The following is a 26,909-nucleotide window of genomic DNA, read 5'->3' as shown; positions in this document are numbered from 1 at the left end:
TTGCTTTTTTTTAGCAGGACTCAAGCAAAGCAAAAATCACACTTTTGAGTCCAGCTAAATAAAAGAATACTTGCAGGAAATGGCCCAATAGGTAGTCATTAGGGGACTACATTTAGAACATTAAAATGAATAGGTCTGTGGTGGAATACGTTGGTATTCCTTTTTGACAGGATGCAGACCTATAGCTATGAGACAGAAGGTAGACGCAGTGTGCACCTTGCATTATAAAATGTACCATTTACCATCCTATACATAATGTAATAGTAAGAACAATTAAATGTGGAAAACTCCTTTAAGGTCTCCAGAAGTATTAAACAGGTGTCTTCTGACCTATCTCTATTGTCTGAGATTTGCTATGTGGGCCCATGCAACTCAACATGCATTTCATAGAAGGATCTTTTGTGATAAATTTCAACCCTAACATACTTATCAATTACTTGGAAACATGAAGTTTGCTTGCTGCCATATCTACACCAGCAGCTTTGTGTGCTTAACACTGTACAATGAAGAGACTCCAGTTTCTATTACAGTCTTAATTCTGTTTTACACATACCTCAATTTAAAGGATTTTATTACTGTATAACTAGAAGACTGAGCACCAAAACATGGTTGATACCCACCTTGCTTATCTGTTTTCTTAGAAATGCTGCAGGTTTTTACAGCACCAAGTTTTGAAAAGACCTGTAAAAAAACAAAACAATACAATATATGATACACATGTAATATAGAGGTGCTTGTTGGCAATAATCCATGTCTTTTAAAATAATTGACAAGTCAGAGATTGATCATGATCTGGGTGTCAAAACCCCCAACAGAACAAGTGGGGTGTAGGGCTTAGCCAATTCCGTAATTCCATTAACATGATTAAGAAAGCCAAGCACTCTGCTATTGCAGTCAATCTCATTCAAATTCCTCCTTACTTCACTATGGTGGAGTGAGGAGGAAAGGGGTTGTGGTGGGGTAGCGGCTCAGGATCCCCTGTTCTAGTGATTGGTGGGAGCCAATGCAAATATTTGATTTATCAGCTGTCATGTAGACAGGTGATAAATCATGATGGTGGGAACATCACTTGAGGTTGGGAGGATGCATGGTCAAACTAGAAGTAGTAGGGAAATAAGTGGAAATGTGCATAGAGTTTTAAGGGTTTATTAAATGTTCTGTATTTGTTGTATGCCGTATCTACAGGTTTTTCCAAATGCAACCCTTACCTCTTTTAATGTTTCCTCATTGGTACTAAAGTTCAGGTTTTTAATAAACAATGTGCAGCCTGGAAGTGTTTCTTCATCTTCTGACTCTTCTGACTCCATTTTCTCTTCTGGTTCCTCTTCAGCACTCTCTGAATGAGTAATAAAAAACATTTTTAAAAAAGGTTTCCGCTGTAAAATGGATAAATCCAATCAAAATGATCTTCTGGAGAGCCGTACAGGAGTTTACAGGGGTCCCATCAGTCAGACCTTCCCATGATTAGACACTTACCCCCTATCCTTATATACTTCTTATATATACTATCCTTATATACTAAAGCCTTATATACTTATATGCTACCCCAAAAAGTCTTCTAGAAATCCAAAGGAACCAATGTGAATCTCCTACCTTTACTTTGCTCATCTATCCTGCCATCTTTCACTGGCTCTGCAGTCTTTTCAGCTGGTGGGCCACTAAAAACATCCATAGGTGCCCACTCTAAGTAAAGGGGCACATGCTGAAACTGAACACAAGAAAACAAGCTTTTTAACATGCTGCAACGTGAAGAAGAAAAAGAATAGAAAATACAAGTTCTTCTTTTGAATGCTTTACAGGGATTTCTACTTCAAAATCTAAAAACGGCAAAAGTAAGAAGGGTATGCAAAAGTCACTGTTTTTTCTTGTTTTGTTGCATTGACAAGGACATTGTTATAGTGCCTCTGTGGTAGCAGGATCTGACATTATAATGGTTTAGGGAGTGGCAACCATTTGTCACCTATTACTAAAAGTACATGGTGAGAAGTTGAAAGTGGTCAGCAGCTAAGAAAAAATTTAAAGTGAGGAAAAAGAAAAAGAACAGGGTGCACCTTGTGAAGACTGTATAGGATATACAAAATAGTTGAGAGGGAAAATTGGCTCCTTACCAGATCGTGTTATGCTTGGAGCACAACACCTGTAAGCGCATAACAATGAATTTGTTCTGCAGCCTCATGGTCCCTCCGGCTATCAAATTAAGTCAGCCGATGCAATCGATAAGAATAAAGGTATCAGCTGAGGTATGCTGAAAAAAACAGGACTTCTCTCTGGGCGCTATACCAGATGGGATATACCCAATGGTGTATACCGATCTAGACCTGAGGCTTAGCTAAGAATTCCAAACATGTGCACGGTGATATTGCACATTTATTAATTAACACTTCAACGATCCTAGTGGCCCCCCATAGCTGTTGGTGGCTGGAAACGCTGCACTCTGTGCCGTGGAGAGAGGATGATTCTGGGAACTCCTCCTGGGGTCTGTATTATGCAGGGGAGGGGGGTGATACTGAAGTCTGTATTCTGCAGGTGGTGGGTTCAGGGGTAAGACAAGGTTTTTTTTTTTTTTTATTATTAGTGAGGTAGGGGTAATATTGATGTCAGCATTATGCAGGGGGGATGGTCCTGGGATCTTTATTATGCAGGTCTAGACTAAATTAACATGGTAATCCCTGCTGAACATATTCTTTAGTGGCTGTTGTGAACATTCCCCTCCCCCTAAAGTCCTTACAGCGAGGACAATACATAAGGAATATTCAGGAAAAAATACCCAACCCACATTGCCAGCACACCAAGCAACATCAAAATTTTACTTTGGAACAGCACTACCAAAAGGTTGTTACACCTGACCCCTATACGTATACGTATACGTGCAGGAAAAGCGAGGACAAATATTATAGTCAGCTTGTTTTACCTCTTACAACACCATAGGGTGGACTACAAGGACGGTGATTATAATGAGAAAACAGACGTAACCACTGGAATAGGGTGGTGAGGTTTGGGACAGAAAGCATCCATATTTTTCTATTCCTTTACAAACCATTTAATCCCTTGGGGACCAAGTCCATTTTGACCTTAAGGACCAGGCCAATTTTTGTCTTTGCACTCTTGTTTTTACCTCCTCCCTTTCTAAAAATCTTAACGCTTTTTTTTACACCTATAGACCCATATAAGGGCTTGTTTTTTGCGGCACAAATTGTACTTTGTAATGACATAATGACATCACTTATTGTATAACAAAATCTGCGGCAAAAAAATAAATAAAAAATATTTGGTGGGTAATTAAAAGAAAAACGTCATTTAGTTACTTTTTTTTTGGGGGGGGGGGGGGGGGTCTGTTTCTATGCAGAGCACCATATTGGCACCATATCTTTATTCTGTAGGTCCATACGGTTACAAAGATACCCGATTTATGTAGGTTTTATTTTATAAATTATAAAAATTAGAACTACATGCACCAAAATTAGTATGTTTAAAATTGTCATTTTCTGACACCTATAACTTTTTTATTTTTCCACATTCGGGGATATAAGAGGGTTCATTTTTTGCGCCATGGTCTGTAGTTTTTATTGGTACCATTATTGTTTTGATGGGACTTTTTGATCGCTTTTTATTAATTTCTTTATGGTATATGAAGTGACAATTTTGGACTTTTATTTTTCTTTTTTTTTTACATGTACGCCATCGACTGTGCGGTTTAGCTACCTTATATTTTAATAGTTCGGACATTTACGCACGCGGTGATACTACGATTATTTTTATTTCATTAATTTCTTTTTTCTTATTAAATGGGAAAAGAGGGGAGAAAGCAAACTTATTAGGAAGGGGTTAATTAAATTTTATAAGGGCCCTCCCGCCATCCTCTCAGCTGATTTCACCGCAATGGTCCCAATCAGCTCTGCTGATCTGCTGGGACACTTTTACTTTCGGTTTAGACACCACAATCAACTTTAATTGCGGTGTCAAAAGGTTTAATGCTGGGCATCGGCACGATCAGCGGTGCCCGGCATTAACCCTGGGTCCTTGCTGCTGATAGTAGTCGGGACCCACGGGGTTTGAAGCATGCTCAGCTCGTAAGCGTGCTTCAAACCTCGATAACAGGACCAAGGTGTACAGGTACCCCCTTGGTCCTTAAGCACTGGGACACAAGGGCATACCTGTACGCCCTTGGTCCCAAACAGGTTAAGTGGCAATCATATTTGCCTCCATCAAAAAGCCGGTAATTACTCACCGGTAATAGTGTTTCCTTGAGTCATAACAGCACCGAGAGAGGGACTCCGCCCCTAAGGACAGGAAACCTAGAGGATAAAAGGCAGGTCCCTACTCCCCAGCCTCAGTGTATTTCCGAGACTGGAAGGGCCTACCATTTGTTAGTATACAAAAATATACATATTACAAAAAATAGGAAGATAATAAGGGTGAACCCATACCAGAGCAGAAAAAACACTAAAATAATTCTTCCCAAACATAGGGTGGGAATGCCACGGTGTGGTCATGGCTCCGGGAAACAGTTACCGGTAAGTAATTACCGGCTTTCCCTTTCGCCATGACAGCACCAACTGAGAGAAATACCAGAGATAACACCTAGGGTGGGACTACAGCCTGGAGGACTTTCAGGCCAAAAGAAACAGGAGAGGAAGAATTACCCACATCCACCCTGTAGTGCTTGAAAAAGGTAAGTGGAGACGACCAGGTGGCCGCTGTGCAAATCTGGTCTATGGAAGCTCTGGAGGCCACTGATCTAGTGGAATGAGCCCTAAGACCTGAGGGAGAGGAAACTCCAGAAGATACATAGGCTAGAGCTATAGCTTGTTTTATCCACCTAGCAATGGAGCTCCTGCTAGCTAGCTTCCCTTTATTTGGACCAGAAAAATGAATAAAGATGAGGACTTTCTAAACGACCTAGTTCTCTCTAGATATTCTAGAATGCACCTCCTCCCATCTAGATTATGGAAAAGCTTCTCTTTCTTTAGAAGGGTCAGAGCAGAAGGATGGCAAAACAATATTCTGTGACACGTGGAATTTGGACACTACTTTTAGTAGATAAGCAGGATCAGGGTAAAAAATGATTCTGCCATCTAGTATTTTAGTATAGGGCTCTACACTAGAAAGGGCCGACAGGTCACCAACTCTCCTGGCCGATGTTATTGCTACCAGCAAAGCAGATTTTAGCACTAGATTTTTAAGAGGTACAGTATCTAAGGGCTCAAACATAAAGACAATTAACACTTGGGAGAGATCCCAAGAAGGTGGCCTTGGAAAATACCAGATGGTAAGTTTTTTAACTGCCCTAAAAACACCTGCCCCTTTCTTCCCTTGGGACTGGAACCAGCACATCTTTTTGTATTAAAGAAAAAACATCCTGTTCTAAAGCTGTTTGACCTCCTTGATCAAGATTTTTTGTAACTATCAGGTGGGGAGGAGGCAGACTGCAGAATTCCAACCGCAGGCCCTCTTAGATGGCACTGAGGACCCAGCTGCTATTTGATATTTTCTCCCATTCCAGAAAGAAATTCTGCAGTCTGCCTCCTACCTGCCCCAAAAAATCATTGTGGGTTAGGTTTTTGGGGTTTATCTGAGGACTGGTTTAACATTTAGCCTTTTGTTTTATTGGGAAACCGCCACTTAGAGGACTCCCCTTTATCTCGTTCCTGGCCCCTAGACTTCTTATTGGGATGGAAGGACTTATTAGGCCAATAGGTCTGGGGAGTAAGGGGAAGCTTTCTTCCTATCGCCTGCTTTCTCTATTATGTCTGATAATGCAGAACCAAACAAAAATTGTTCAAAACGTATTCTTTGAACCTATTTCACCAGACCAATTTTTCTAGCCAAAGTGCCCTACGGGCAGAATTGGCTAAAGCGGCTGACCTTGGAATAGAAGCAAGAAGCTGGTCATGAGGTACATTATTTTGAATATTTGCCGCTAATTGATCTATCCAGAGAAGCATGGATCTGGACACACATGTTGCCGCGACATTTGGCTTAAACGCTGCTGTAGAAGTTTCCCAGGATTATTTCTACAAAGATTCAGATTTTTCGTCCATTGGGTCTTTAAAAGAAAAAAGGAAGTGCACCCTTTTTTGACACTTTCGCAATGGCTGCATCTCCCACTCTTTTTTAATGAATGCAGGAATGCTTCTGTGTACTGGGAAAATTCTACACGTCTTACATTCAAGCCCCTCAAACATAATATCCTGTATGGTTTTAGGCCGTTTTTCTTCAATAACATTCATGGCTAATTTGACATGTTTGATCAAATAGTAAGTCTTTTCAGAGGAAAATAAAAAGGTTTGCTGCGCTGCCTAGTGACCCGGCATGCGCACATGTATAGTTTGCCGGGATTGCGATTAGTGATGTTTGCAGGCACACAGATTTGATTGGCGGGCGGGGAGGAAAAGCTCCGGAGGCATTGTGGGGAAAAGGATGACATTTCGAGCCTAAGATGGTGTCCTACTGAATTGTCTATGGGCTTGAAAGTCATGCTGCTCAGTGGGACTACTCCACTTCTGGTTCGCAGCGCAAATTAAAAAGCAGATGAACAGGGCAATATTTACAATGCAGATATGTTGAGCACTTATATAACTTTTTATTTTACTGCATATGAGAAGCTATTGATAAGCGCTGCATATCTCCTTTAATATTAAAATAGTCACCTGCACACAATGTGGAAAGTAAATCCAAATATTATGTGTGTGAATATTGTTTACTGAGTTCACATTGCTGTTGTGCTCCATCCCTTTCTGGGTGCACTCTTTTTTTTTCAACCAAAAAGGAGCATTTAAAACATCATACTCACCTTTGTGTATGCCAACTTCCGGAAAGCTTGCTTTGCTTCAGTTGGTTCAAGAAATTCCACAATAGCGGTTATTCCACCTTCTGGGAGCAATACCCTTCCTAGGTCTCCAAAATGACCAAACACTTCCTGCAGCTCTGTAACCTGAGTACCTGCGGGGAGGTTCTTAACCAGAATCACTGTCTTACTACGCGGTGAAGCAGCCTAATGCAGAGAAAACAGAAGGTGACAGATTAAACAAAAAGAAAAAGTAAATAAATAAAAAAAAAAGTTTAATTTTCACATCATACTAATAATTGGGCTTTATGTATCAAACACTGCTGTATATGGGTTGAGCCCCTAATGTTGTCAGGACCTTTACAATTGACAGGTGTTTCCTGGTACATAAAAACTGACCCTTAAAGGGGTACTCCGATGCGAGACATGTTATCCCCTATCCAAAGGAGGTCTGGTTGCTGGGGACCCCCGCCATCTCTGCCACAGCACCCCAGTCATACGGTTCACGGAGCAAACTCAGCACAGTACCGGTTGACTGGTGAACACAGCTACCACGTCCCCTCTATTCAGGTCTATGGGAGGAGGGGTGACGTCTGTGATCCCCGGCGATCAGGAATGTTATCCTCTATCCTTTGGATAGGGGATAACATGTATAGAGGTGGAGTACCCCTTTGAGGCAGTCCATTAATGATTGTTTGCTAGCACATCTGTCCTCAGGTTGTGTGTGGTACTACAAGAAATCAGCTCTGGTTTTCTAACCCTGGATAACTTCTTTAAGAACATTACCTGACTGAAAGAATCTAGACAAACTCCATTTTCCAACAGGAACCGACGCACATCTTGGACTATCTGGGTTTCCCCCAATGCAACTCTGACAGCAACACTGCCTTTTCCTTCCTGATAAAGAAAAATGTATTTTAGTTGTTGGATTAACTTTGCATACAGCCATAGTGTAAGTAGTTAGAATGAGAACTCACATGATCCAGCACTTGGCTTTTGCTTGTGTTATACTTTTGAGCAATCACCTCAGCCACTGAGCTGGTCCCCATAAACAGTGTATTCCAGTTGTGAGAACTGTAGGAGGCGAGAAAATAGCAGTGTACGTGCTAATTATTTTTTTAAAGTCAGGTTTACTTTAGATGATGACATTTCTAAGCTTAACAGGATTTTGCAAGAGAGCAAACAAAAAGTACCCCCTTCAATCTGGAAAGACTTTTCGCCTAGACCGTTTCTGGCTAAGCTACTCCACTACTGTGAAAGAGATGCTATCCTACGGGCGTCCGCATCAAGGGAGAGGTGCGCTTTAATGACAGCAGAGTTGCCTTTTACCCTGATTTCTCGGTGGAGCTACGTAAACATAGGATAATGTTCAAAGAAGTCCATCTCCCGTTACGTACCAAAGGCTAAAGTTACGCTATGCTGATCCCGGCGAGACTTAAAGGTGTATTCCAGGAAAAAACTTTTTTTTAATTTTTTTTTTTATATCAACTGGCTACAGAAAGTTAAACAGATTTGCAGATTACTTGAGTTGAGATTTTCTGCTGACGTATAGTTGTTCTTTTGGGTCTGGCAACAGTGCTCTCTGCTGGCATCTATGCAGAAGTAGAGTAGAATGGGTTTGCTATGGGGATTTGCTTCTACTCTGGACAGTTCCCGAGACACGTGTCATCAGAAAGCACTTAGACTGAAAAGAACAACTCAACTTCAGCAGTTCATAAGTACTGAAAGGATTAAGATTTCTTTTAATAGAAGTAATTTACAAATTTGTTTAACTTTCTGGAGCCAGTTGATATATAAAAAAATGTTTTTTCCTGGATAACCCCTTTAAAGTGGTGGACTGAACGACTGCTCTGTTGTTCACATCACCAGCTGAAGCATTGCAGCGGGTGGACGATGCGCCGGCTGTGGAACCTCCAAGGCTGATCTTCTCCTGAGATTTTTTTCTGCTGCTTTCTAGTATGTTTAGATAGTGTAGGGAGTTAGGTCTGTATTAGGGCCGTTATCTGAGGACTTCTCGTCGATGTTTTCTTGTTTTCTACTTAATATGGGATTAGTGAGAGAGTTGTACCTTTAGCTAACATAGCTGGGGTCAGGTTGGTGGGAGGGAGTGGGACTGTTTGAGTTACTTGAGTTCTTGCTACTACTCATCTGTTAGTGTTTAGGGTCTAGGCCTGCACGAGTACCCAGTGTTAGGGATTTGTTGGGGATGTTTTTGCTTAATTCTGCATCTGTTTCTGGGTTGTCTTTGTTGGTTGGTTGTTTAGTCTTCGTCTGTGGTATGTATGGTGTGTGTTTCCAGAGTCCCTAAGGTGGTGGTGTAGTGTCCCAGGTACACCTTTATTTCTAATCCGACCTTTTAGTGAGGAGAGAGAGGTTTTCTGTCATGTCGTGCTTCTAGTGCTGATTGTTTGTTCCAGTATACATAATGGGTTCCCTTAACATAGTGCGTTGGAATGTTAGAGGCATTAACTCCAAATTGAAGAAAGGGCCCTGTGTCTGGACTTTGTTAAAAAGCAGTCACCACACCTGATTTGCTTACAAGAAACCCATTTAACTAGTCAGAAAATACTTATCCTAAAGAGGGCATGGATAGCAAGGGGCTACCATTCTACCTATTCTTCCTCTGTGAGGGGAGTATCTATTTTGGTTACTAATTCCGTTCCCCTGGTCATTGATCAAGTGGCTTGTGATCATTTTGGTAGGTTTGGGGATTGTCTGGTGTTCCCTACATGCCTTTAGTTTTATTTTGGTGTCCATGTATGTACCCCCTCCATTTCATGTTGATGTCCTAGAATATGCAACTTATGACCTTCTTCCTCTGGTAAGAGATGTCTTGTACACCACTAGGGGGATCTCTGACCACTCAGATCTTATTCTGTCCTTGAGTTTAGGCCCTCGTCACTCCTCTAAAGTCTGGCGGATGCACCCAGGCTGGCTGCAGGAGGAGGTAGTGATGGCATCACTGCAAGAAGCCCATAATTATTTTTGGGAACACAATAGCTCCCACCCTGACCAGATAGTACAATGGGATGCTTATAAGGTGCATGTACGAGTAGGGCCTTTATGGTGGGGGTTGCTGGACAGAGGCAGGTATATTCGGCCAGGGAGAGGGCATTGCAGGTTGAGATTGGGGTTCTGGAGGCGGAGGTAGTGAGACCCTTCCCCCGTCGCTGCACATAAACAGTTTATGCCCAAAGAGCTCTCTTGATCCTTCATTAGGAGAAGATTCAAAAGAGGATGGTGGACAGGGAGGCGGCATTATTTGAATTTAGGGATAAGAATGGAAAGTTGCTGGCGTAGTTGGCTAGGGAGAGCAGGCCTGTGGTTGCTATACCCTGTATTAGGGGGGTAAATGGGATACTAGAATCTGACCCTGTTGCTATTAATGTGTTTCAAGACTTTTATAGTGATCTCTATACCTTTCAATTACCAACTGTTCCAGACGGTTTTGTGTCTTTTTTGCTGAGTTTGCCTCTAATGCCAATGACAATGGCCCAGGCAGCATAGTTAGATGCCCCTTTTTCTGATGAGGCAGTCTATTTGGCTATTGTTTCTCTGCAGTCAGGAAAAACTCTGGGGTTGGATGGCATAATTGGAGACTAGTACAGGGCGAACGAGGAGCAGCTGATACCTATTTTACAGAATCCTTTCAGTGTGGCCTTGGAGACTCCCCGATTCCATGAGGGAGGCCCTCATTGTGGTTCTTCCTAAGCTGGGAAAGGATCAGACACTACCGGATTCCTATAGAACTATTTCCCTCCTTAATGTGGATATCAAACTTCTGGCTAAAATACTGGCAATTACTTGCGTATGGTTGTATCCGCCGTCATTCATCTTGACCAGACAGGCTTTATGCCTGGGGAGGGCTACTGACATTAATGTACAGCGGTTACACCTTAACATGGCTGCAGCAGAATGGAATGCCTCTGGGGTATATGTGGTTAGCTTAGATGTCTATAAAGCCTTTGATTCAGTGGAATGGCTATACCTGGGGGGTGTTTTGGAAGTCCTTCAGTTTGGTCCATGGTTCTGGGCATGGGTAAGATTGTTGTACGATAGACCTAGGGCTAGGGTGTGAACTAATCTAGAGGTTTCTGAGTCCTTTCGGCGAGGTAGGGGAACGAGGGAGGGCTGTCCCCTCTCTCCTTTTTTGTTTGCTTTAGCAGTTGAGCCCCTGGCTGCGGCCATCCGAGTGTCCACAAGTATTCATGGGATTTGTAGAGGTTCCTTGGAGGAAAAATGTCCATGCATGCGGATGATACGCTGGTTTACTTGGCGGATGTCCAGGGTTCCCCGAGGGCCTTGTTTTTTCTCCTAGCTGATGTTAGTTCCTTTTCTGGTCTCAAGGTTAATTGGGCTAAGTCTTTACTGATGGCTTTATCTGTGACAGTGCATTCTGTGCAGTCTCTTCCTCATGCGTTGCAAACGGTCCCTCAATTTAGATATTTGAGAGTGGAGGTTTCTACTTGTGTGACGGATTATGTAAGGCTAAATTTAGAACCGGTGTTGTTGTCTGTGAGGACTAAATTGCAGGCCTGGTCCCCTTTTGCCCCTTTCCCTGACTGGCAGGATTAATATTTTTCAAATTACCAACATTTTTATATATTTTCCATCTCTCTCCTGTGATTCCTCCTAAGAGATTCTTTAAGAAGCTGAGTGGCATTTGAGGGCCTTCTATTGGCAAGACAAACCACCGCGGTTGGGTCAGGCGCCTCCCCAGGCGTCCAAACAGAGGGGTTGTTTAGCTGCTCCTAACATGCATAATTACTTCTTAGCGTCTCAATTGGTGTATGCTGCCTAGTGGATCGACCTGGATCTGGTAAAGGCTTCTACTGCTCTTGCGGGAGCTCTCATGGGTTTGTATGAAACGTTGACTAATGCCTTGTATAGATATACTTCTACTTCCAGATTGTTGACCCCTATCAGAACAATGGATGAGGTGCAGTAGGTGGTCCCCCGACACTGAGCCCCAGAGCACCTCTGTGGGGGAACCCTCATTTTGAGCATCTGCGGGGGTTGGAGGCTGCCGGGTTCTGGATATATGTCTATTTTAGTGAAACAAGCTGTGCTGCAGTTCCCTGCATGTCAGGTGTAGCCACTGTGAAGGATCAAAGTGGATCCCAACACATGGACCCCAAGAATTAGAAAGAGACGAATAATCCCAGCATGTCATTGCTTTCTATGATAGAAACCCCCATCTGTAGTCATTTCCAGCTTTTATATGGACTAAAGATAAGACTTAATATGCATGAATTCAAATAAACACATTATGTATTACATAAGGGCATGTTTTTACTTGTCAGCTCTTCAAAAAAAACTTTGCTTTTATAGTGGATACTGACTTTTTATGGTGAGAAGGTCAATAGTCACTTGACAATTTATTATTCCTAAGAGAGACTGAAGAACAATAATGAAAGGTGCCCACTTAATCACTTCCAAGCCCTTGGGATAATGGACAGTACCTGGAACTGTTGGCCTTGTCCTTCAAAGCTTTTTGTTTCTTATAGCCAGAATTATCAGCTCCCACCTCCCCTTCATCTTCCTTTTTCACAGTGGAGGGAAGAACATGCAACATACGGCCCTGAAGAAAAGTGAACAAACCTTAGGATGCAAAGATATGAGTCCTGATTTTTGCTGTCTTCATGCAAATGAAATCTGCCAATTATAATGCAGTCTTAGTCCCCTTTTATTTTTCTATACACATTTTTTGAATTTTTTTTTATGGAGTGCCATATATGCTGATTCTCTAAATCCCTGTATGATATAAAGCAAGTAACATTTTGGTCAGTATTTTTAGCCAAAACCAAGAGAGAAAAAGGCGTAGAGAAAAATTGTATAATAAGTATTTGCACTTTTTTTTTTTTTTTAACCCAGTCCTTGTCTTGGCTAGATAAGGACCAAATACTGACCCAAATACTATGCATAAAACCAGTCTTACAGCAAGGCTCTCTGGACTCTGCACCTAACATAAGTTTGAAAAATGCCAGTTTTAGCATTTCGGTAAGGGTTCATGAACCATTACAGATTTATTTTCTGTAGTGTATGATTTTTGGAAGAAGAAATTCATAAAATACAGTTTGAAAAAAAGCCAAAGATTCCCAGTTCATGTATCGTATAACAACATGAAATGACCAGTTAATCTACCCACCTGAAAAATGTGTCCATCAACTTCTGCATATGCTTTAACAGCATGTTCTGTAATGAGGAAAGTAACAAAGGCAAAACCCTTAGGCTTCTTTGTTAGTTTATCAATTGGAAAATGAATTTCAGAGAGAGGACCTATAGGAGAAAAAAAAAAAAAAAGGTAAAAATAACACTTTTTGAGAGCAAATTCACATGCAGCAGATTTGTTACAGAAATTCCTGCAGCTGATAATTGGTTCTATTTACCCCAATGGGGATGTTTTGGCAACAATATGCAGAGTGTGATTTCATTCTAATTACATACTACAGCATTCATATTATAGGCGATATTTAAAGGGGTTTGCCAGGAAAAAAAACAAGCAAAATATTGATGGCCAAGCCACAGGAAACGCCATCAACAGCTGATCAGGAGGGTGCTAACAGACAGCACCCCTGCTTATCAGCTGTTTGGCACCTGCACTACACAGAGAGGCGGTGTCCGAGTACTTCAGCCTCAGCTTCTAGTGAAGCAAGAGCTCAACATACATATTAGAGTGCATTCACACCACGTTTGTGAGATCCGCCTGGGAAATTTTAAAACTGGATGCTCCTGTATCCCAGATAGTGACTCCAGTTGGCTTATTTTTGCCCCGTATCCGGCTTTGTGTCCGAATTGAAAACTGTGGTATGCTGCAGTTTTCAGTCTGGCCACAAAACCAGATACAGGGCAATAATGAGCCAGAGTCACTATTTGACTCCGGTCGGCGCATTTAAATAAATGAAATTCGGCGCCGGACAGGCTGGGATACGGGAGCGCTTTGTTTTGAAATTTCCCAGCTGGATCTCACAAACATGGCGTGAATGCACCCTTAGTCCTATTGCAGTGAATAGAAGCAGAGTCTGCAGTACCCTGGCACCACCGCTACACAGATTACACAGCCAACTGCTTCAGGCTCTGTTCTGAGTGTAGTGTAGGCTTCAATTATCTACTAATGTGAATCATTTTCTGATTGGTAAGGTTCTTACTGCAGGGACCCCCACAATCACGAGAACGTGTGGTGCTAGGACCCCTTTATTTTCACTGCTCTGCGTAAGGCCACATCAACGAGTTAAGTCTTTTAGTGGCACAAAACAAACTTAACTGTAATAGTAAACACTTCCATACTAGATTGCTGTTAGAAGGAGAAGAAGAAACAAAATACAGGGTCATCTTTGCTTTTAAGGATTGTAAACAAAGTGTTCACATAATTTAACCTGATCAACTGTGGAACGTGCACCCATGTTTTGCAAAATTATGGAAACTGACAAAAAATAATAATAAAAAAATGCTAAATAGTTAAATCAGGCCTGGTGACAAGTATACATGTGCAGCATATCAAAAATCATACATGTAAACACATATCCATGATGATGAACAAACATTTTTTACAATAGTTTTCACAAATCATACCATATTTGGAGAATAACGCCTCTAAGTCCGCCTCAGTGCAACTGTATGGCAGGTTTCTAACAAAAAGTCTTCCAGAGTCTGCCAAATCTTCTTGTAGCTCAGAATTCTTTTGATGCTGTTCCCATGGTCTGTTCTGCGATTTCCCTGAGACATGCTCTTCTTTAGCTTGCTCAACATGGAAAACTTCAATGTATCTTCCACCTGAAATAGATTTGTATATTTTGGTTAATGGTTTACTTAATTTGTTTTTTGTGTAATTTTCTTACATCAAAAGGGATTGTCCCACAATTAACCCCTTTCCTCTCGGGCCATTTTTCATTTTTGCACTTCTGATTCTTAAAAGGTGAGGAGGAAAAAACAAAACCCTTTCACCTATAGACCCATATGAGTGCATGTTTTTTGTGCCACCAATTTTACTTTGTAATACTTTTAAAAACAAAATTTTGTATATGAAATGAGCAAAAATACGCATTTCTGGACTTTGGAATTTTTTTTTTTTTTTTTTTACACTTGCGCCTTTTACCGTGCAGTTTGCTTAACATTATATTTTAATAGTTCGGACATTTACCCATGCAGCAATACCACATGTTAAAGGGGTTGTCCAGGAAAACATTTTTTTTTAAATATCAACTGGCTCCAGAAAGTTAAACAGATTTGTTAATTACTTCTATTAAAAAAAATCTTAATCTTTTCAGTACTTATGAGCTCCTGAAGTTGAGATGTTCTTTTCTGTCTAAGTGCTCTCTGATTACACGTGTCTCGGGAATCGCCCAGTTTAGAAGCAAATCCCCATAGCAAACCTCTTCTAACTGGGCAGTCCCCGAGACACGTGTCATCAGAGAGCACTTAGACAGAAAAGAACAATTCAACTTCAGAAGCTCCTAAGTACTGAAAGGATTAAGATTTTTTAATAGAAGTAATTTACAAATCTGTAACTTTCTGGAGCCAGTTGATATATAAAAAAAAGTTTTTCCTGGATAACCCTTTTAAGGTTATTTTTTTAATTCAATTTTTTTCACTATTTTTATATTTGAAAAATGGGAAAAAAGGGGGCGATTTAAACTTTTATTAGGGAAGGGGTTAATGCATATTTATTTACTTTTTTTTTTTATACACACTTTTTTTAGTCCCCATAGGGGACTATACCATGCAATCTTTAGATTGCACACACTGATCAATCCTTCTCCATAAAAGAGAGAGCATTAATCAGCATTTTCGGTGCTCCATTGCTTCAGCCTGACAAAGCCTGGAGCACCGATCGTACAGCAGGGAGGAAGACACCTCCCCCTGTCCTCTCAGCTGATCGGGATGCCACAGCAGTCCCGATCATCCCACTGAGCTAGCCGGGAACTGCTTTTAGACGGCACTATCAACTTTGATTGTGGCGTCTAAAGTGTTACTGCAGGACATAAGAACAATCGGTGATGTCCGGCATTAGCCATGGGTCCCGGTTGCTGATAACAACTGAGTATGATGGACGCTCACCTGCTGAGCGTGCATCATACAGCGGGAAGGGCGGGTACATAAACGTCCATTTTTGGGAAGGGGTTAATACTAATTATTCATCCATCTGAACTGTTTCACAACCTCTAAATATTGTTTAAAGATCTGAAACATTTGACATTACTGCACTGTAACCATACAATGGCTTCAGTGTAATAGCAAAGCCATGATAGCATCATGGAGTCAAATTTGGAATTCACACACAATTCATCCCAAAAAATTACATGATTTACTGAAGGCTACAAAAACTTTTTGATTTTTAGACTAATAACATCTTAATTCTTCTTCTACTGCTGAGTTAAAGAGATGCTCAGAATTTCAGTTCTAAGATATGCAAAATATTTAGAGATTTATCAAAACCTGTCCAAAGGAAAAGTTGATGAGTTTCCTATGGCAAATAATCAGATCGCTTCTTTCATTTCTGAAACTGCCTGCAAAAAAATTAAAGCAGCGATCTGATTGGTTGCTATGGGCAACTCATCAACTTTTCCTCTGGACAGGTTTTCATAAATCTTCCCCTAAGAGTATATGCAATAGTGTGATGGTGTGCCGATTAAAACCACCCATCTAGACTTTGGTGCCCTGCCTATAAATCATGTGACTTAGGGTGCATTCACACTGAGGAGTTCATGAGGAATTCACAAGGAATAATTTTGGTCAGGAAATTGTCGGGCTACTCAATTCAAATTTTTTGGATTCCGCATGAAATTGATTTAGTCAGGAAAAAAATCCCATTGACTTCAATGGGCTTTTAATCAAGGATTCCGCCTGAAGAATGAACATTCTCCCCGATTTGTTTGACGTGATCTAACTGAAGTAAACCCATGTTTTTCATGTTGAAATCCCATGGATTGCAAGATGAAAAAGAACATGGGTTTACTTCAGGGAGATCATGTCAAAACAAATCTTATTGATTTTTTTGACTGGGTGACTAAAATAATAGATGGCGGAGGGGCAGTAGACATCGCATATCTAGATTTTAGTAAGGCTTTTGACATTGTCCCACCTAGAAGACTTATCAATAAACTACAGTCATTGAGCTTGGACTCCAATATTGTTGAGTGGATTAGGCAGTGGCTGAATGACAGACAACAGAGGGTTGTAGTCAATGGAGTATATTCAGAGCAAGGTCTTGTTACCAGTGGGGGACCCTAGGGATCTGTACTTTGACCCATTTTGTTTAATATCTTCATTAGTGATAAAGCAAAAGGTCTCGATGGTAAGGTATGTCTTTTTGCTGATGACACAAAGATATGTAACAGGGTTGATGTTCCTGGAGGGATGTGCCAAATGGAAAATGAATTTAGGAAAACTAGAAGAATGGTCAGAACTCTGGCAACTGAAATTTAATGTGCAAGATAACGCACCTGGGACATAAAACCCAAGGGCAGAATATATAATATGCGATACAGTCCTGAGCTCAGTATCTGAGGGATTTAGGAGTAATTATTTCAGAAGACTTAAAGGTAGGAAGACAATGCAATAGAGCAGCAGGAAACGATAGCAGAATGCTTGGATGTATAGGGAGAGGTATAAGCAGTAGAAAGAGAGAAGTGCTCATGCCGCTGTACAGAACACTGGTGAGACCTCACTTGGAGTATTGTGTGCAGTACTGGAGGCTGTATCTCCAAAAGGATATAGATACTCTAGAGAGTTCAGAGAAGAGCTACTAAACTAGTACATGGGTTGCAGGATAAAACTTACCAGGAAAGGTTAGAGGACCTTAACATGTATAGCTTGGAAGAAAGAAGAGACAGAGGGTAGATGATAGAGACTTTTAAATACATAATGGGAACCAACATGGTAAAGGATGAGAGCATCTTTAAAAGAAGAAAAACTACCACAAGAGGACATAGTTTTAAATTAGAGGGGCAAAAGGTTTAAAAGTAATATCAGGAAGTATTACTTTACTGAGAGAGTAGTGGATGCATGGAATAGCCTTCCTGCAGAAGTGGTCGCTGCAAATACAGTGAAGGAGTTTAGACATGCATGAAATAACCATAAGGCTATCCTTCATATAAGATAGGGCCAGATTATTGGGCAGACTAGATGGGCCAAATGGTTCTAATCTGCCGAAGCATTCTATGTTTAACATGTTCTATCTTCAGGCGGAACAGAATTCAGCTAGCAGAAATTCCTCAGTGTGAACAGGACAACAGAAAGTCCATTAAAGTCAATTGAAAATGATTTGATGAATAACTTGGAAAATTACTCGAGTAAATTCCTCTTGAACTCCTGAGTGTGAATGCATCCTAAATCACCCAAGGTGATCAAGGTGTGTAAAGCCAAATGATAGCTGTATTGATTACAATAATCTAACCATGAAGTTATTTTTAATTTTTTTTACTAATTTTGACTCAAAATGGTGACAGTCTCTATAAAATCTGACTGCACCCTTCAAATGACAGACTTCTCTATCTTTCTCAAAGGTCAACACTTAAATGGAAACTGTCAGATACAAAAAAATGTAATATGCTGTACACCTTGGCAAAACATTAATCTTTCAGATATACTTCATAGGAAAATGTTATTTCCTTTTATAGAAATCATAGCTTTGTCCGAGCTGAAGCACAGGCATGGACAAAGTCCAGTAAGTGAGGGTGGGCTAAAACTCCTCTGTGTTCTCTCCTGTCTGATAGCACTCCTCTGGGCTCTCTCCTGTTTGATAGCACTCCTCTGGGCTCTCTCCTGTCTGATAGCACTCCTCTGGGCTCTCTCCTGTCCAATCAGACACAGAGTAGTGCTCGCCCACCTTCACTTACTGGGCTTTGTCCATGCCTGTGCTTCAGCTTGGACAAAGTGATGATTTCTATAAAAAAGGAAATCAAATTTTCTTATGAAGTATATTAGAAAAGGTTCACGTTTTCCAAGATGTACAAAATATAAGAAGTTTTTGAATCTGACAGTGGCCATTTAAGTTGTGGCCTTATTTTAGTTGGGCCACTGGGGTAAAATTAAAACACAAAATGCTTAAAAAAAATGTGTCATCAGAAAATCACCTATTGTTTAAATCAAGTGCTTGCTTTGTTACCATATTTAAGATTTTATTATTTTCTAATTTTCCATTTTTGAAATACTTTGAAATATTCCTGAAACCTGGACACTAGGCCTAAAACAAAGCTGAGACTTCTTGTTCTGTACAGATCATTTCCTAGCATTCTTCTCCTTATCACCTACCAGAGTACAGTGAAACATGACACCATTGTGTAGATAATAGTGCTACAAACAGTAGCTTTTGCTCAAAAAACAGCCACCCCATCAATGTACAATGGCCTCTAAAAAAAAGGTCACAGAGATTGGCCAGTAATGTTTTCAATTCATGTGAATGGAACTGGTCTTTTGTTGCCTATGTCCATATATGCTTCCTCAAAACATCTCTCTAAATGTTGTTACAACAGCTCAGGCAAGATGACAACCCCTATAATCACGTACATAAAAAACCAAAGCAAAAACATGTTTTACTCAAAAGAAAACTACACAATAAATGTAATATAGTACAGCCCAGAGCAAGACAATTATTTCCCCTCAGATTCTAAATCACATTTTAGTCTATATTAAGCCAGTGATCACAAATTTTTATATGTCAACTCACCCATATAATCCTTATTCTTTTTAAGAGCTTTATGTACATCAGCTTCACTCTTTAGATCCACAAAAATATAACCTTAAAAAGACAATATTTATAAATTGGTGGCTGGGTAAACATACAAGTTTTAAAAACACAAAAAAAGAAAATGCTGATGACTGACAAATAGTTTAGTATTCCTTTAAGAGTTTAACAATATTATACTTACAAATACAAAAGAACTCACCTGTCTTGTTTCCATTAACATTTCGAACTATTCGAATAGCAGCTGGTTTTAATGGCAGAAGAAACTCTCGAACATTTTGCTAAAAACACAAAAGTATGTTTCGTTATAGGTAGGAAAATCCAAGTTCATTCTCTAAATTCTCCAATTTTAAACAAGAATTAGTCATCTTGGAGACTTTAATTTTTCCCTACTTTCCTCCTTATGAGTGTGTCCTTATCTTGAGCAGTCCCTAATAATGACTGATTTTTTTTTTTTTTTTTTAGCCCCAACATAATTCTTTGATCTAAATAAACCCTGGACCCTTCAATCAAATTTTTAGTGCCTAAATCTTTTCTAAGGCTGGGTTCACACCACGTTTTTCAAATACGGTAACCGTATACGATTTTCCGCAAAAAAACGTATACGACCGTATCCGAAACCGTATGCATAGAGAATGCATTGTAAACCGTATTCCAAATGTTGTGTACGGTTGCATCCGTTTTGCCTCGGATACGGTTTTGCCGATTTTTCAACCGTAGGCAAAAACACTGTCGACCACGTTTTTTGCCTCCGGTTGGAAAACCGTATGCGAACCGTATGCGGTTCTTTTAACATTGTTGTTATATACGGTTGCACACGGATTTTCTAATCCGTTTTTGGAGTTGACACATGCGCAGATTGGAATTTCAATAGAACAATAGTAACTTTATGAAATTGCTGGAAAACTAATTCCAACAAAATAGCAAAACCGTTGGCAAAAACTGATGCAAACGGATAGAACCGTATGGGGAAAAACCGTATACGTTTTCATTTGGAGTCATACGGTTGTACACGGTTGCATACGGTTTTTGCCATAAGTTTTTTAGCGGAAAACCATATACAGTAACCGTATTTCAAAAACGTGGTGTGAACCCAGCCTAACATAGATCCACTAAGATAACCACATTCTTGAAATCTCAAACATCTAAGGGAATCTGTCAATTCTGTTTGGTGCTGATATTGGTAGACACCATTGGATAGCTATTGGGGTTTAAAAGCAAATTATACTTTTTCCTGGAGCTGTTGATGTTGACAAACTTATAAAATGGTCTTTTTATTTCCAAGTGTCTATTTTATTTCCAAGTGTCAAAAGCAGGGGTCAAGCTACTTAAGTGCTACAGCCTGGCATGCCTCCTTGCTCAGTCTCTCTTAGACACTCCTTGACTGATGTACAAGGCTCGGAACTTCAATCATGGAGGAGTTAGTATGTAAGAGAGAAAAAAGGTGTGCCAGATTGTAGCATCTTACCAGCTTGGCCACGCCTCCTTGACTATTGGCTAAGAAATAAAAAGACTATTTTATAGGTTTCGTAACCAACAGAAGACTTGATTGCTTCTGTTCCATGTCTATATCTCCATGTGTTGTGAAAAAAAAAAAAAAAAAAAGGCTTAGGCTACGTTTACATGGCACAATTTTCTGGCTCAGAAAGTCTTCAAATTTTACTGCACATTGTGTTGAATTGGGATTCCGCTGTCTCATTTACACAGTGGGATTTCCACTGTGGAAATTCTGCAGTCTGGTTGATGTAAAAACATAAAATCTGTCAAAATTCCACACAGAGCCCCAATGAAGTAAATGGGATACTACATTCTGGCCGGAATCTGTGTGTTGAGTGCACAGAAATTCACAAAACTGCAAAAGATCTGCAGCCAGCTTTGCAGAATAGAATTTGAGCAAAATCACAGTAATTCCGTTGTGTGAACATAGCCTTAATATAAATTAGGCTTATCAGTCCTATTTTTCTTTCCTATTATTACAGTTATATAACTGCTTGCCTGCTTCACTTCTCTCATCCTAATGGAACCTCAGTGTCAAATGTGAGCTCACCCTTACTGAGATAGGTAAAAATGGTTTTTAATGCATGGTTTTTTATAGGTCATTTTTTTTAAACGTATTTGTTCTTCAATTTCAAATCAATCTGATTTAACCTAAACAAGAATGTGTGTGCTTCTTTACACCATTTTTCAGATAATTGAATTTTATACTTTGGACACATTGGTTGCATTTGTACTTTCGTTGCAGATTTTGCCATCTGCATTGAAAGGCAAAATTTAAAAGGGTTGTGCGCTGCCCTGACTTTCAGAGCTCCGCTCACAGCGTCAGGAAGTTCATTACTCCAAACGCTGTGTGCGGGCTTCCGTGTTCGCGGCCTACGGGCGTGACGTCACGCCCGGCCCCTTGTGACGTCTCGCCCGCCCCCTCAACGAAAGTGTATGGGAAGGGGGCACGACCGCTGTCACGCCCCCTTCCCATAGACTTTGGTAGAGGGGGCGGGCGTGACATCACGAGGGGGCGGGCGTGACATCACGAGGGGGCGGGCGAGACGTCACGAGGAGCCAGGCGTGACGTCACGCCCGCGAGCACAGAAGCCCGAACACAGCGTTCGGAGTAATGAACTTCTGGACGCTGTGAGCGGAGCTCCAAAATTCAGGACAGCGCACAACCCCTTTAAACTGAACAAATTCTGCAACATATAGGGCAGTGAAGCCTGTGTGAAAACGTTAAACATTCTAAAATCCAATTTTTACTAAAATTGGGTTTTGTAAAACTTACATCCACTTCATGCACAACCAACTGTATGAACAAAATATAGTCTAAATTCTACTGCATAAAACAGGGACATACTTCTTAATTGCTATCTGCAGAATCACATTTTATTAAAAGAAGAGTTTACCAAATGAAGTACAAAACCTACTTCAGTTACATTGAATGGAGCTCCTCTCAGTTTAATGGTATATGGCGTGGTAGGTGTAGTCTGCACAGGTTGTTTCTGAGGGGGGTAAAAAAAAAAAAAAAAAATGTAATTCAACTATCAATTACATTATACCAACAAGTGTAAGAGGAAGTAAAGTGTCCGATTAGGGCTTCGCAGAAAGTAGACTGGACTGATCAGAAAGGGCAAGATTTACTGAAAATTAACTAAAAGCAAAAAGGGGGTCAGTGTTAGCCGAGATCTATGCCAGCTCCTAGATGGTGTAGGTAGGGGAATATGGGCAGACTTATGATATGCCAGACTTATGAGACATGTGCCAGTGGAATTTTACTTATGACCGGCATGAGAATCTCTTGATGGTTTACCTCACCCATCTTAAGACTCTAGGTGAGATATACGCTGCCTCCAGAGCACCTTTTGCACAATCCATATTTTGCTAGATTTTTTTGAATTTATTGAATGCTCTCACAATTATAATCTAGTAAGAATTTAGGGGTATACGCAAGTCCTGTTCCCAGCTATGGAATCGATTAATCTTGCTGTGAAAAGGGAAATGGCGACTGTATGGTAAAGAGCACTGCTGGTGGCAAGTTGAAACAAAGCATCCAGGGCTTAGCTTTGTTACAGGTAAGGTAAGGGCTCGTTCACATGGCTGTCTGCCCCCGTAAATTCATACCCATTCTCAAATCCATTTGATACTTTTGTAAACGGCTGTTAAAAGGATCCCATTGATGTCAATGAGATTTTTCATTTGATATTTTTATTTTTTTTTAGTCCTCTGTCACCCGTTTGCCTCCTATTCCCTTTTTTTTTTTTTTAACGGTGAAGAGATTTTGCATGCAGTATTTTTTTTCTCAGTCAAAAATTTTTTTTTTTTAAAAATGGGTCCTTTAAAATGAACATTAAAGTCTATGGCAAACGGATGAGCCTTTAATGTCCCCTGCTCCGCTCCCCTGCAATGTACGTTGCATTTTTACTTTCACTTTTAAATTCCCTGCCGGGAGCCCTGAATGTCCGGCACCGAGGAGTCATTCAGGGCTTCGGGCGGGGTTTTTAAACTTTCTGTGCATAATTTCCATATAAAATCTATTCCCCCAGACTTTTGTAAAATCATTTTATTCCCCCATGGAGATGGAATGGAGGGACCTGCCTGCCCCCCTCTGAGCTGCTTCATTCTCAGGAGCTAAATGAGCACTGATAACACTGATCAATGCTATGCTATGGCATATCATTGACCAGTTATGCAATCTACAGATTGCATGTAATGGTGAACTATGGGGACTAAAGAAAAGTGAAAAAAAATGTGCAAACAAATATAAATAAAAACACCCCTTTTTCCCATAAAAAAAAAAAAAAAAAGAAAGAAAATCCTGTCACATCACATAGAAAATAGTATTGTGAATTGGTATCGAAGAGTATCGGTACTCTGTCTTAAAATATGGTATCAGGACATCCCTAAAAGGGAACTGCTGATCTTTACAGGAAAAGCAAAGACATACCGTATTACATGATTAATATTGTTTCACAGTAGGACTACTGATTAAGGGGGGGGGGGGGGAAATAAAAAATAAAAATAAAGTATCCAGCTGTAATGAGCTAAAAATTTATTTTATTTAAAATAAGATATGAACCTGAATAATATCAGGGTTTTGTGGCGAGTAATGATTTAAATTGTTTCAGAAATCTTGTTTGCATTGTACCTTATTTCTACTGTTCACATTATACATTTATGCAAGGACCTTATTTGTAACCTCTTATTTAAAAAAAAAATAAAAAAATAAAAAAAAACTGTTGAAAAATAAATGGTTTCTTCAAAGCTATTGTATTTGCTATGAAAAATAAAACGGCTCAGGTGAAGTGCTGTGAAGTGATTCTCACCAGATTTTGCTAATATGTTACATTTACATGTTTCAGATCATTCAACTAATTTTAATATGAGATGAAGACAACAAGAGTAAGCACAAAATACAGCTGTTTCATTATCATTTCATCTACTGAAGATAAAGATTTATTCAAAACTAGTATCACACATGTAAATATGTAACTACCCCAGTAAAACTACATTGGAGGTCTTTGTGTTATATTTGATAGCCTGGCCACTCATGGAGAAAACTTGGAACAATGGTAAACATTTACATTTGTTAATAATGACTCCCACTGTGGTTTGCTCAATTCCCAAAGCCTTAGCAATAACACCTTCCAGACTTAAAGACTCCAATAAATCGGGCATCTGTTTTCATATGTTTTTAAAATATAGCATTGTGTTCTGCTTTGCCAGACCTATCTAGTAAGCTTTACATTGCAGACAGCTTCCATTTAGATGTTTAGATTTAACAGGTGTTATCATATATCATATTAAGGCACCCCATAAGGACCCAGGATGTACAGATACACCCTGACGTCCTGGGACTTAAGGGAATTCCGCCCCTTCCTCCATGTTGGTGATCACCGCAAATAGTCGTTCAATTCAGATCTGTGATTCCAGTTCAATCGGGTCCCCGGTGACCCAGAAAAAGAGGGTGATGGGTGCCGTGTCGGATGGCACCTATCACCCTTTAGCAGCAGGAGCACCGGTGCCACCTCACGATCGTCCTGATTCGGCCGACAAATCAGGATGCCAGCTGTGGGGGTATCCCTAACAGCACCCACCCTGCCCCTTCTCTGGAGGCAAAGAGCAGGTGCCGGGAGTGTGTAGATGTAGTGGGGGCCCCTGTCCCCGGCATCGGGGGCCCCCGGAGCGGAGACATCGGCAGGGGCAGGATGACAAGTAGGACGTGCGCAGCAGCAGGGAGTAAGGCCATGCCTCCTGCTGTTGCCTTGCAACAACTCTCTGCATGCACAAAAGGGCATGCTGGGAGTTGTTGTTATGCAACAGTAGGCAAAACAGCAACTCCTAGCATGCCCTTTGTTAGTTTGTGCATGCTAAGGGTTGTAGTTAGGCAACAGCTGGAGGCCCATTTTTTTCTATGAAAAAAGTGTGCTTCCAACAATTGCCTAACTACAACCCCCAGCATTCACAAACTACCAAAGGGCATGCTGGAAGTTGCAGTAGTGTGCCTCCAGCTGTTGCATAACTACAAGTCCCAGCATGCCCTTCGGCTGTAGTGCATGCTGGGGGTTGTAGCTTTTGCAACAGCTGAAGGCACACTGGTTGCAAAACAATGAGTTTGTTACCTAACTCAGTGTTTGGCAACCAGTGTGCCTCCAGCTGTTGCAAAATACAACTCCCAGCATGCACTGACAGACCGTACATTCTGGGAGTTGTAGTCTTGCAACAGCTGGAAGCACAGTGATTGCGAAACTGAGTTAAGTAATAAACTCTCAATGTTATGCAACCAGCTGTTGCATAATTACAACCGCCAGCATGCACGGACAGCCAAAGAGTATGCTGGGAGTTGTAGTTTTGCAACAGCTGAAGGTTTGCCCCCCCCCCCCCCCCTCCCAGGGTACATTCACTTGGGCGGGGGTTTACAGTGAGTTTCTTGCAAAATGCACCAAACTGACAATATATAATGAATGAATATAAATCTTTATTATTACCAAATAGGATAAAATATGATTTAAAAAAAATCAGCAGCAGTTAGAAAGAAAAAGACTCAAGACAAGAATGTAAAATATTGTCCAATAAGTACATAGGATGACATATAGATATAAACATATGATACTCAGTCCGAGGTGGACTTGAAAATGAACCACAATACATAGGTATAGGTATATACCTATAGAAATCTCAGTAAACCCAGTACACTAATGTAAACAAGAAGGACATATACAAAATTTTTTGTTTTCTCTCCTTTTTTGTTTTGTTTTTTTTCTCTTTTTTTCTTCTTTTTCCCTTTCTCTCTTTTTCTTCACCTTATATATTTTTCTGTCTCTTCTTTCTATACCCTGCCTATTTTTTCTTCTTTGTTTTTATCCCTTTTCTTTTCTCCTTTTCTTTTCTCTCTTCGTACTCATTCTTTATTCTTCTTTCTTGTTTTTCCCCTTTTTCCTTTTCCTCTGATGTTTTTCTTCTCTCTCTTTTTTCTTTATTCTTATTCTTTTTTTTCTTTCTTTCTCCCTTTCCCCTGTTTTTGTCTTGTCTATTTCTTTATCTGGGTCTATATATCCATCTCTTTTCTATAATTCTCTCTCTCTTTTCCTTCTCTTGTCTCTTTTCTCTTTCTTTTTTCGTTTCAGGTACCTGGCACGTCTGCGGATTCTGAGTTCAGCGCTGGACTATATGCACTTATTCATACCATACTATTATCATTATTTTTGCAATATATTTTACTACTTCACTTACACTTTACACATACATATGTATAAATACACCTATATTGATACACTTATATGCATATGCACACATGCACTTTATTCATTATGTATTCATGTGTCATGTTCATTTTAAATGTATTCATTATTATGTAGTATTATTACATCTTACTTTGTGTCCTTTATCGTTTTTCAAGTTTTTTACTTGCATGATCACCATTTTATTTTGGGAATGAGCACTTTGCACTTA

At 40.2% G+C, this 26,909-nt stretch overlaps 1 protein-coding gene across 2 annotated transcripts in view; it reads right to left on the bottom strand.

Annotated features, from left to right (window-relative positions):
- The window catches only part of RBM19 (RNA binding motif protein 19), a 97,050-nt gene that overhangs the window by 32,984 nt on the left and 37,157 nt on the right, over positions 1–26,909 (bottom strand). For both annotated transcript variants that reach the window (XM_056528765.1, XM_056528764.1), the window contains exons 7-18: positions 22,388–22,462; positions 19,675–19,753; positions 19,455–19,526; positions 14,360–14,560; positions 12,936–13,066; positions 12,250–12,368; positions 7,765–7,861; positions 7,574–7,684; positions 6,794–6,994; positions 1,594–1,708; positions 1,209–1,336; positions 621–681 (exon numbers count right to left, since the gene is read on the bottom strand). In XM_056528765.1, coding sequence (XP_056384740.1) covers positions 621–681; positions 1,209–1,336; positions 1,594–1,708; positions 6,794–6,994; positions 7,574–7,684; positions 7,765–7,861; positions 12,250–12,368; positions 12,936–13,066; positions 14,360–14,560; positions 19,455–19,526; positions 19,675–19,753; positions 22,388–22,462 — 1,390 coding nt within the window. The remainder of the gene's footprint in view (positions 1–620; positions 682–1,208; positions 1,337–1,593; positions 1,709–6,793; positions 6,995–7,573; positions 7,685–7,764; positions 7,862–12,249; positions 12,369–12,935; positions 13,067–14,359; positions 14,561–19,454; positions 19,527–19,674; positions 19,754–22,387; positions 22,463–26,909) is intronic.

This window comes from Hyla sarda, chromosome 1, assembly GCF_029499605.1.
Source record: "Hyla sarda isolate aHylSar1 chromosome 1, aHylSar1.hap1, whole genome shotgun sequence".
NCBI classification, from domain to species: Eukaryota; Metazoa; Chordata; class Amphibia; order Anura; family Hylidae; genus Hyla; species Hyla sarda.
The sequence above is the reverse complement of the archived record's forward strand: the minus strand, read 5'-3'. Positions and strand labels throughout refer to the sequence as shown.